Below are 12,554 nucleotides of genomic sequence, written 5' to 3' on the forward strand. Positions count from 1 at the left end.
TCTCATAAACATTATCTCATCTGAACCTCACAATATTTAATACTACAAAACTCTTTCTGATGAATACTTAATAATCTAAAAACCAGTAGACACAGGATTTAAGGAGTTATTAGCGATACAAAGAAGTCTTAAAAAGTAAAATTTCAGAATGATCATAAATGCTCTTTCAGAATTTCCCCTAAAGCACATTCTTTGCATGCTTAGACACACACTTCAAATAATCTCTTGTACATGGGTCATTTCAGAAACACTGGTCTAATCAATTAAAATTTAATAGAACAACGAAGAACAGATTTTTCCCCCCAAAGCCGCACCTCAAATATATTGTTATACTAAAGACAACATAATTTTGGCATCAATTAAACAAATATTTAGTTTGGGACTGCCATTTATCCTGATATGTATTGCTCTATATAGCAGAAAACGGTAGTCTCATTCATTTTAATTTCTTCCTTTCTGAAGGACAGACTGGCTTATAAATTAATATAAAAATGGTAAATTTTTACAAGGCTGCTCCATAAAAAGTTGCCCTTGTGCCTCAGCAGTTAAGCACTCAGCTGCTAACTGAAAGGTTGGCAGTTCAAACCCATTAGCCGTTCTGAGGGAAAAAGACATGGCAGCCTGCTTCCGTAAAGATTTACAGCCTTGGAAAACCCTATGCGGCAGTTCTACTCTGTTCTGTGGAGTCACTATGAGTCAGCATCAACTCAACGGCAGTGGATCTGGTTTTGGTTTTGGCCTCCGTAACAATATTTTTTGATGCCCCCAGAACTTCAACTGACACATTACACTGTTCAGTTTTCCTAAATTAAGCATTCCAAGTACAAGGACATGGGAATGTTGAAAAGAGGTTTTAGTGTCTGTCCCTTTTGATAGTGGTAAGAGAAAGAAACTGACTAAAGTTATGACTCAAACAGTTTGAAATGCTATATCTGCTCTAGTAAGATAAACCTTCACACCAACACCAGGGATAAGATGACTTTTTTTTTTTTATCTGTGAAAAGCCATTGATTCTCATTTAAAAAGATGAAAAAATGAACAAGCATACATGCAACTGACAAAAAGAAAAATATAAATAGCCAAAGTATATAAAAGGATGGTCAACTCCATTTTTATTAAAAAAAAAAAAATTTCAAATTAAGACAGCATTGAATGTTGTTCAATTATACATGCAGAAATTGTTGGGGTAGGGGGGAGACCAACACTGAGATATCCATTTTTACTCAAACTAAAAGGGCCTTTTTTTTATTACTCAGTATTGGCAAGGGCTCAAGGAAATGAGCATTCCCATATGCTCTGCTACTGGAGTTAAAACTGGTAAGCTTTCAGGGAGACAGGTAATATGTAAGAAGATGTATCATATTCATTTCCTTTGACCATTAAACTTTTATTAAGGATGAGTCGCTGTGAGTCGGAATCAACTCAACAGTAACGGGTTATAAAGATTTACTTCCCCTCCCGTGAACTCCAGTTACTATTTTCAATCCACGTCTACACTGGTTTCACATAACTGTATTTAAGTCATGATGAAACGATTAAAGGAATTAGTTGCTTTGTGATGAAGTACAACAGGCTCAGCACAGCACACACAAAGACTTTCCTGTTCCAGTCTATCCTAACTCTCCAGCTTTACCTTCTACCATTCATCATTTCATATGTTCCAACATGTCCATTTACTGTGTTCCCTAAGAATTCACACTGTACAAGTCTCTGGGCCCTCTGCACTGTTCCATCTACCTTCTCTTCCTGCCATGTCTAATAAACTCCTACTCATGCTCTAAAATTTGCTCTAGCATCACCTCCTCTGTAAAACCTTCCCTCTCCTACTACCCATCACAATTAATCATTTCTTACTATTACCACTGTATACTGTACATACTTTTCCTACACAAATAAGCTAACACAAATATAGTGCTTACTGTGTACCAGACAGCACTGATCTAGGCATTTTATATATATCAACTCATTTAACGTTCACAACCAAGTATATGAGGTAGGTACTGTTACACTTATTTATTGATAAGGAAAACAAAGCACAGAAAGGTTAAGAAACTTGCCCAAGGTCACATAGCTAGTAGGCAGAACAGAGATCAGAAATCAGATTCTGAATTCAGTGTCCGCGCTCGTAACCACTAGGCCTCTAAATTACAATGAACTGCTGTCTCTTGCCACTAAACAGAAATTGAACTGCTGTATCTACTGACCTTCTGCCACTGGACTTGTAAATCTGACTTCCCAGATTCATCTGATTTTCCCTAGGATCTAGCATATCTGTAACCTAAATCACTGAACTGAGCCAGCTACTACCTGGTTATATGACTTTGGATAAGTCACTCAACTTCTCTATATCTTAGTTTGGTCCTTATAAAATTAGGAAGCTGAACTATGTGTTCCATATGAGCCCTTTCTCTCATTGTTTAGAAGGAAAAAAAAATTACTCAATGCTTATTTAAACTAAATCCATCTTATCTTTATGTTAAACATAATGCAAACTTTAAAATTTCACTATAGGAGACAGTAAAAGAAAATTACACTACAGAACTAGACATTAAATGTGTTATCAACAATTAAAAATGCTACATACCATGAAATGGAATATTTCAACCCATGAAATACATAAACCCCATTAAAACTGCCATGCTCTTAAAATACAATACCTTGCTATCAACTTTTAACAAGAACTTTCCAAGCCCGATAACTGGCCAAGGTGCTAGAGCTTCCTGCCGCTCCTTCAGAAAGTGCTCTATGACCTGCCACCAGATGTAGCAGCGTTTCTCCAGGAAGTTCACAACTCCAAAGTGAATAATAAGCTTTTTGAGTATCCAGACTACAAAGAAGATAAAAAATACATTCGTAAACAAAATACAGATTCGAAGGTTAAAATGTGAAGTTCTAAAACAGTAAAGTCAGAACTAAAAAAGAGATGTAAAAGGGAGGAGTTCAAGGTATTCCAAACAGATGAAATTGGGCCAAATAACTGCACACAATCCCTCCCTGCCCTTCTATTTTCTTCTTTCTAAAGTCTTCTCTGACTCTGAAGGAGTTAAGGATCATGTTGCAGCCCACATAAGCTTAAGATATTCTTATCATAAAGATTTCAGTGACTATAATCTTGGCCCCTCAGACCTTCACCCTTCTGGAGTAAAGAATATTAAACCCTGACATTTCCTTATCTCCTTGGCTATTATAGTTAATCTTGTCAAACGTTGCCCTTTTCCTTAGATGGCTGATATGTAATGACCAGGAAAGCATAAAGTATTCCACAAGCATCATGATTTTGTACTGCTACAGGATAACATTTTCCTTTGTGTGCGTATTTCTCCATGCTGCCCAATACATCTGAATCTTTGGCCACGGTTTAGTAGAAAAGCAGTGTGAGTATGGGCAGGGCTGTTTTGAATGGCACCTTGGGCTGTGCACTGCACAACTCCAGGGGGCACCATTTACAGATCACAATATGAATGGCATCCTACAGAGCTGGGCAATGCTATAGCCTTTCAAGCAGGGGTTTAGCTGAAAGGTCAGCTGAGAAAGTGGTGGGGCCAGGGGCAAGTCTTACTGATCTGTGAGTCTTGCCTTGCAGTTAAAAACCAAACTAATCCACTGTCAACTAGATTCTGACTCACAGTGACCCTACAGGACAGAGCAGAGCTGCTCCGTAGGGATTCCAAGGAGTGGCTGGTGGATTTGAACTACTAACCTTTTGATTAACAGCTGAGCTTTTAACCACTGTGCCTCCAGGGCTCCACCTTGCAGATGTTATGGTTGTTATTAGGTGCGATAGAGTCAGTTCCGACTCATAGCAACCCTACATACAACAGAACAAAACACTGCCTGGTCCTGTACCATCCTCGCAACTGTTGCCATGTTTGAACCCACTGTTGCAGCCACTGTGTCAATCCATCTCACTGAAGGTCTTCCTCTTTTTCGCTGACCCTCTACTTTACCAAGCATGATGTCCCTCTGCAGGGACTGGTACCTCCCGATAACATGTCCAAAGTATGTCAGAACAACTCTCATCATCCTTGCTTCTAAGGAGTATTCTGGCTGTATTTTTTCCAAGACAGATTTGTTTGTACTTTTGGCACTCCATGGTATGTTCAATATTCTTTGCCAACACCATAATTCAAAGGCCTGAATTCTTCAGTCTTCCTTATTCACTGTCCAGCTTTCACATGCATATGAGGCGACTGAAACACCATGGCTTGGGTCAGGTGCACCTTAGTTCTTAAAGTGACATCTTTGCTTTGTAACACTTTAAAGAGGTCTTTTGTAGCAGATTTGCCCAATGCAACGAGTCTTTTGATATCTTGACTTCTGCTTCCACGGGTGTTGATTGTGGACCCAAGCAAAATGAAACCCTCAACAACTTCAATCTTTTCTCCGATTTGTTGCTTATTGGTCTAAGGGTGAGGATTTTTGTTTTCTTATGCTGAGGTGCAATCCACACTAAAGGCTGTGGACTTTGATGTCCATCATTAAGTGCTTCAAGTCCTCTTCACTTTCAGCAAGCAAGGTCATATCATCTGCAAATCACAGGTTGTTAATGAGTCCTCCTCTAATCCTGATGCCATGTTCTTCTTCACATAGTCTAGTTTCTTGCATGATTTGCTCAGCATACAGATTGAATAGGTATGGTGAAAAAATACAACCCTGACACATATCGTTTTTGACTTCAAACCACGCAGTATCCCCTTGTTCTGTTCAAAAAACTGCCTCTTAGTGTAAGTACAGGTTCCTCACTAAGTGTTCTGGAATTCCCATTCTTTCGCAATGTTATCCATAACTTGTTATGATCCACACAGTTGAATGCCTTTGCACAGTCAATAAAACACAGGTAAGTATCTTCCTGGTACTCTCTGCTTTCAGCCATGATCCATCTGACATCAGCAATGTTATCCCTTGTTCCACATCCTTTTCTGAATCAGCCTTGAATTTTTGGAAGTTCCCTGTCAATGCAATCAACCATGCAATCGAGATGCACTGATAATTACTGGCAACTGGAATGTAAAAGTTACAAACAAAGAAGGACCGGGAGTTGGAAAATATGGCCTTGGTGACAGAAACAATGCCAAAGATTGCATGATAGAATTTTGCAAGACCAATGAGTTCTTCATCACAAGTACCTTTTTTCACCAACCAAACGGTGACTATACACGTGGATCTTGCTAGATGGAATAAACACGAAAAACGACTACATCTGTGGAAAGAAATGATGGAAAAGCTCAATATCATCTGTAAGAACAAGACTAGGGGCCAACTGTGGAACAGATCATCCCTTGCGCATATAAAAGTTCAAGTTGAAGAAAATTAGAACAAATCCAGGAGAGCCAAAGTATGACCTTGAATATATCCCACCTGAATTTAGAGACTATCTCGAGAATAGATTTGAGACACTGAACACTAATGACCGAAGACCAGACAAGTTGTGGAACGACGTCAAGGACATCATACAAGAAGAAAGAGGTCACTAAAAAGACAGGAAAGAAAAAAAAGGCCAAAATGGATGTCAGAAGAGACTTTGAAAGTTGCTCTTTAACATAGGTAGCTAGAGCAAATGGAAGAAGTGATGAAGTAAAAGAGCTGAACAGAAGATTTCAAAGGGTAGCTCAAGAAGACAAAGTATTATGATGAAATGTGCAAAGACCTAGAGATAGAAAACCAGAAGGGAAGAACATGTTCAGCATTTCTCAAGCTGAAAGAACTGAAGAAAAAATTCAAGCTTCGAGTTGTAATATTGTAGGTTTCGACAAGGAAAATATTACACGATGCAGGAAGCATCAAAAGATGGAAGGAATAAACAGAGTCACTGTACCAAAAAGAGCTGGTCAATGTTCGACCACTTCAGGAGGTAGCACATGATCAAGAACCGATGGTACTGAAGGAAGAAGTCCAGGCTGCACTGAAGGCATTGGCAAAAAACAAGTGTCCAGGAACTGACAGAATATCAATTGAGATGTCTCAACAAACAGATTTAGTGCTGGAGGTGCTCACTCGTCTATGCCAACAAATCTGGAAGGCAGCTACCTGGCCAACTGATGGGGAGATCTATACCTGCGCCCATTCCAAAGAAAGATGATCCAACAGAATGCAGAAGTTATCGAACAATATCATTAATACCACACCTTGCATACCCTGATAATTGGACCCCGACCATTATAATTTCTCTAGCTCCAGGAATTCCTATGCTCTTAGCCCATGTCTTATAACCTAACAGTTCACAGCTTACCATTTTGAACCAAGAACCAGTTCAACTCCTTTGTTGGCATTTTTAAATCCCTAGAAAGTACCCTATTATTCCGGCCCTGGGAAAACTCCTATAGTCTCTAGTATAACCCAGGGTAATTACAGGCTGTAGAACACCTTTGGGGAGCGACCCTGGGTTCACAGCCTATTCCTCCAAGGCCATGTCAAATTCCTATGATGACCAGAGGGTAAAGATATGACTCGGACAAATGCAACTCCTGCAAATGAAAGGGGACTTTCAACAGCCACTGACACAGAATTTGCCAGCATAAATCAACCGGCAGAACTAAAAATGTATGGAACAATCTAGAAGATCAATTTAAACTATTTTATAAATTCTTTAACAAAAAAGTTTAGTCATGGTGTTTACACTGTGACTTGCTCAATTACAACTATACCTTGCTCCAACTACCTAAGAAGTACTGCTTGAGGGCACAAGAAGTAGACACAAACTTGAACCACTTATACAGGCACAACTCATTTTATTGCGCCTCACTTTATTGCGCTTTGTAGATTCTGGTTTTTTTTTTTTTAATATACAAATTAAAGGTTTGTGGCAACCCTGCATGGCCGGCATGGAGCAAGTCTACTGGTGTCATTTTTCCAACAGCATCTGCTCACTTTGTGTCTCTGTATCACGTTTTGGTAATTCTCACAATATTTCAAAATTTTCATTATTATTGTATCTGTTATGGTGATCAGTGATCTTTGATGTTACTATTGTAATTGTTTTGGTGTACCACAAACCATGCCTATATAAGACAACTAACCTAATCTATAAATGTTATGTGTGTTCAGACACTTCCACCAACTTACTGCTCCCCCATCTCTCTCCCTCTCTCCAGGCCTCCCTATTCCCCGAGACATAACAATATCAAAATTAGGCCTATCAGTAACCCTACAATGCCTCTAAGCGTTCAAGAGAAAGGAAAATTTGCACATCTCTCACTTTAAATCAAAAGCTAGAAATGATTAACCTTAGTGAGGAAGGCACGTCGAAAGCTGAGACAGGCTGAAAGCTAGTCTCTTGCATCAGTTAGCCAAGTTGTGAATGCACAGGAAAAGTTCTTCAAGGAAATTAAAAGTGCTACCAGTGAACACACGAATGATAAGAAAGCAAAACAGACTCACTGCAGATATGAAGAAAGTTTTAGTGATCTGTATAAAAAATCACATCAGCCACAATACTCTCTTAAGCCAAAAACTAATCCAGACAAAGGCCTTGACTCTCTTCAACTCTGTGAAGGCTGAAAGAGGTGAGGAAGCTACAGAGGAAAAGTCTGAAACCAGCAGAGGTTCGTTCATGAGGTTTAAGGAAAGAAGCTGTCTCCATAACATAAAAGTGCAAGGAGACGCAGAAAGTGCTGATACAGAAGTTACAGGAAGTTATTCAGAAGGTTTAGCTAAGATGCTTGATGAAGGCGGCTACACTGAACAACAGATTTTCAGTGCAGACAACAGCCTTATATTGGAAGAAGATGCCATCCAGGATTTCATAGCTAGAGAGGAAAAGTCAAGGCCTGGCTTCAAAGTATCAAAGGACAGGTTGACTCTCTTTTTAGGGGCTAATGCAGCTGGTGACATGTAGTCAATGCTCATTTACCACTCCGAAAATCCCAGGGCTCTGAAGAATTATGCTAATTCTACTCTGCTATGCCTGTGCTCTAGAAATGGAATAACAAAGCCTGGATGAAGAAGGCACATCTGTTCACAACACGGTTTACTGAGTATTTTAAGCCCACTGTCAGAAAAAAAAAGATGTCTTTCAAAATATTACTGCTCACTGACAATGCACCGGTCACCCAACAGCTCTGACAGAGATGTACAAGGAGATTAACGTTGTTTTCATGCCTGCTAATAAAACATTCATTCTGCAACCCATGATCAAGGAGTAATATCAACTTTCAAGTCTTATTACTTAAGAAATGCATTACATAAAGCTATAGCTGTCGTAGATAAGTGATTCCCTCTGGTGGATCTGGGGAAAGTAAGATGAAAACCTTCTAGAAAGGATTCATCATTCTACATGCCATTAAGAACATTCGTGATTCATGGGAAGAGATCAAAATATCAACATTAACAGGAGTCTGGAAAAAGTTGATTCCAACCCTCACAGATGACTTTGAGGGATTCAAGACTTCAGTTGAGAAAGTAATTGCAGATGTGGTGGAAACAGCAAGAGACCTAGAATTAGAAGTGGAACCTGAAGATGTGACTGAGTTGCTGCTATTTCATGATAAAAATTAATGATGAGGAGTTGCTTCTTAGAGATGAGCAAAGAAAGTGGTTTCTTGAGATGGAATCTACTCCTGGTGAATATGCTGTGAACACTGCTGAAATGACAATGATGGATTCAGAATATTATATAAACTTAGTGGATAAAGCAGTGGCAAGGTTTAAGAAGATGACTCTAATTTTGAAAGAAGTTCTACTGTGGGTAAAACGCTATCAAACAGCACTGCATGCTACAGACAAATCTTTGGTGAAAGGAAGTCAATCGATGTGGCAAGTTTCATTGTTGTCTTATTTTAAGAAATTGCCACAGCCACTCAACCTTCAGGAAGCACCACCCTGATCAGTCAGCAGCCATCAACAACGAGGCAAGAACCTCCATCAGCAAAAAGGTTATGAATCGCTAAAGGCTTAGATGATGGTTAGCATTTTTGGCAATAAAGTACTTTTAAATCAAAGTATGTATATTTTTAGACATAATGCTACTGCACACTTAAATGACTACATTACAGTGTAAACATAATTTTTATATGCACTAGGAAACCAAAAAAATTCATATGACTCGCCTTATTGTGATATTCACTTTATTGCAGTGGTCTAGAGCCAAACCCACGATATCTACAAGGTATGCCTATATTGTATGTTTTACACAGTTGTTCTGAAATTAGTCAATGTTTAAAATAATGGTAACTATCTCATTAACTGTTCAATCTGATAAGAAACATGAGAAGTTTGACAATTAATGACCAAGAAAATAAACAGGCCAATCAGTTTGGACTTTTAGACCATGGTGGAGATGTGCTTTCAAAAAACTGCTTTAATCAATAGTGAAGAACCTTGACAGAGGAGATAAATACTGATCAAATTTAGGAGGTTCCTGGATAGCAGAGCCCAGAGCGCCCACTGAAGGCTTTTATAATGCCAATTTAGTCTATAAAAGCACAAAAGGGAAAACCCAAGCAATGAGGCAAGTATCAAATGAAAGGCTCTTCCACAATGCACCTGAATCAAAGATAACTCTTCCTTATTCTTGCCACCCTTAGAAGACTGCTTTATAGAGAAGCAACACTATAAGGTGGACCTTAAGTTATCAGAATATTCAGGTATAAAGACTTATAACATTGCAATATGATGATCTGTGGAAAGCCATGATTCCATTTTTACATAATGCATATTTTACATATATACACACATAAGTGTATATATATACATACATAAAATTCAACTGCCTGTTAAAGGGAAGAAAAATCAAGATTTTGTGTGTGTATACATACATTTTTGTTTTTTGAGTCGTGCCACATCAGCAAATGAAGGTCCTGAAAGCTTTACCCCATCTTGGCTCACTCGTCTATGCCAAGAAATATGGAATACAGCTTCCTGGCCAACTGACTGGAAGAGATCCATATTTATGCCCATTCCCAAGAAAGGTGACCCAACTGAATGTGGAAATTATAGAACAATATCATTAATATCACATGCAAGCAAAATTCTGCTGAAGACCATTCAAAAACGGCTGCAGCAGTATATCGACAGGGAACTGCCAGAAATTCAGGCTGGTTTCAGAAGAGGACGTGGAACCAGGGATATCATTGCTGATGTCAGATGAATCCTGGCTGAAAGCAGAGAATACCAGAAGGATGCTTACCTGTGTTTTATTAACTATGCAAAGGCATCGACTGTGTGGATCATAACAAATTACAGACAACACTGCAAAGAATGGGAAGTCCAGAACACTTAATTGTGCTCATGAGGAACGAGTACTTAGACCAAGAGGCAGTCTTTTGAAAAGAACAAGGAGATACTGCATGGTTTAAAGTTGGGAAAGGTGTGCGTCAGGGTTGTATTCTTTCACCATATCTATTTAACCTGTATGCTGAACAAACAGTCCAAGAAGCTGGACTATATGAAGAAGAACGGGGCATCAGGATTGGAGGAAGACTCTTTAACAGCTTGCGTTATGCAGATGACACAGCCTTGCTTGCTGAAAGTGAAGAGGACTTGAAGCACTTACTAATGAAGATCAAAGACCACAGCCTTCAGTATGGAGTACACCTCAACATAAAGAAAACAAAAATCCTCACAACTGGACCAATGAGCAACATCATGATGAACAGAGAAAAGAATGAAGTTGTCGAGGATTTCATTTTACTTGGATCCACAATCAACAGCCATGGAAGCAGCAGTCAAGAAATCAAAAGACGCGTTCCATTGGGAAAATCTGCTGCAAAGGACCTCTTCAAAGTGTTGAAGAGCAAAGATGTCACCCTGAAGACTAAGGTGCGCCTGACCCAAGCCATGGTATTTTCAATCGCATCATATGCATGTGAAAGCTGGACAATGAATCAGGAAGACCGAAGAAGAGTTGACGCCTTTGAATAGTGGTGTTGGCGAAGAATATTGAATATACCAAGGACTGCCAAAAGAACGAACAAATCTGTCTTGTAAGAAGTGTGGCCAGAATGTTCCTTAGAGGCAAGGATGTTGAGACTGCGTCTTACATACTTTGGACATGTTGTCAGGAGGGATCAGTCCCTGGAGAAGGACATCATGCTTAACAGAGTACAGGGTCAGTGGAAAAGAGGAAAATCCTCAACGAAGTGGATTAACACAGCAGCTGCAACAATGAGCTCAAGCATAACACAACGATTTTAAGGATGGCGCAGGATGAGGCAGTGTTTCATTCTGTTGTGCACAGGGTCGCTATGAGTCGGAACCAACTCGACAGTACCTAACAACATATATACATATATATATTTCACAAAAATCTAAATTCATTTGAATTAAAAATGCACTGGAATAGGTATATACCCCAAAAAACTGGAAACAGGGACTCAAAAGATAACTGCACACCAAGGTTCACTGCAACGTTATTCTCAATAGTCAAAAGATGGAAAACAACCCAAATGTCTATCAACAAATGAATGACTCAATAAACAAAATGTGGTATATACATGTACAACAGAATATCATTCAGCCATAAAGAGAAATGACTTCTGATACATACTACAACATGGATTAACCTTGAAACCATTATGCTGAATGAATAAGCCAGAAACAAAAGGACAAATATTACATGAACCCACTTATGAAATACCTAGAGTAGGTAAATGCAAACAGACAAAAAGCAGATTAGAGGTTAAAAGGGCAGAGGGGAGAGACGAAGGGGGACTTATTGCTTAATGAGAACAGAATTTTTGTTTGGGATGACAAAAAAGTTTTGGAAATAACTAGTGGCGATAGTCGTACAACACTGTGAATTTAAGTAATAACACTGAATTGTACACTTAAAAATGGTTAAAGTAGCACGTTTTATGCTATATATATTTTACCACAATTAAAAAAAGAGAAAAATGCAATGTAAAATGCACTTTACTAAGGGCAGCTGTCAAAATTCAATTATAAACCCTAAAACCGAGATTGTTGTCAATATTCTCTTCCACAGGATCATGTAAGGCTGAACAGTTAACTCTCTGCATGGAGCTATCAATCTCATGTATCAATTTCACATACATGTGTGACCTTAGATATGAAATATTAAAGAATTATCAAGGTGATACATTTCCAAAATAAAATTTATTATTTAAATGTAAATAAAACATTATTTTATTTAGAATAGTAAAACTATTGAATATTAAAATCAAATAGTAAAAAAATAAAAATAAGTCCTAAAAGATAAGATAAAGTCATAATTAACCAGGTAACGACCTGCAATAGGCACCGGCAGTAACTGCACAATCCATAAGTTCAACCAGATCTGGACAACAACGATGGCCCAAACGAGAGACACGAAGTAGATATCACTAGCTTTCTTCTTTCTGAGAAGAGATCCAATTTCAGGTCTTGGTCTGCCCTGAGTGGGTGAAGGAGTAGAAGCTGAAGAAGATGAGGACAATGTTGGAGGGGGTTCTCCTCCGTCTGTGGTTTCTGAAGAGGGAAGGAAAAAAATCACCTGCTGTATGAATCCACATTAGTGAACAGCGATACAAAGCAATTGACGAGGGTACCCTATCTTAAGCCTTCAAAATGAACTTTGATAATATGCATAATATGATTCCACCAGTCACTCCTTGGAAACT

At 38.7% G+C, this 12,554-nt stretch overlaps 1 protein-coding gene across 2 annotated transcripts in view; it reads right to left on the reverse strand.

Annotated features, from left to right (window-relative positions):
• The window catches only part of TMEM245 (transmembrane protein 245), a 104,311-nt gene that overhangs the window by 55,168 nt on the left and 36,589 nt on the right, over nucleotides 1–12,554 (reverse strand). For both annotated transcript variants that reach the window (XM_049896278.1, XM_049896277.1), the window contains exons 5-6: nucleotides 12,184–12,402; nucleotides 2,658–2,827 (exon numbers count right to left, since the gene is read on the reverse strand). In XM_049896278.1, the coding sequence (XP_049752235.1) occupies nucleotides 2,658–2,827; nucleotides 12,184–12,402 (389 nt within the window). The remainder of the gene's footprint in view (nucleotides 1–2,657; nucleotides 2,828–12,183; nucleotides 12,403–12,554) is intronic.

This window comes from Elephas maximus, chromosome 9 (assembly GCF_024166365.1).
Source record: "Elephas maximus indicus isolate mEleMax1 chromosome 9, mEleMax1 primary haplotype, whole genome shotgun sequence".
In the NCBI taxonomy this organism is placed as follows: Eukaryota; Metazoa; Chordata; class Mammalia; order Proboscidea; family Elephantidae; genus Elephas; species Elephas maximus.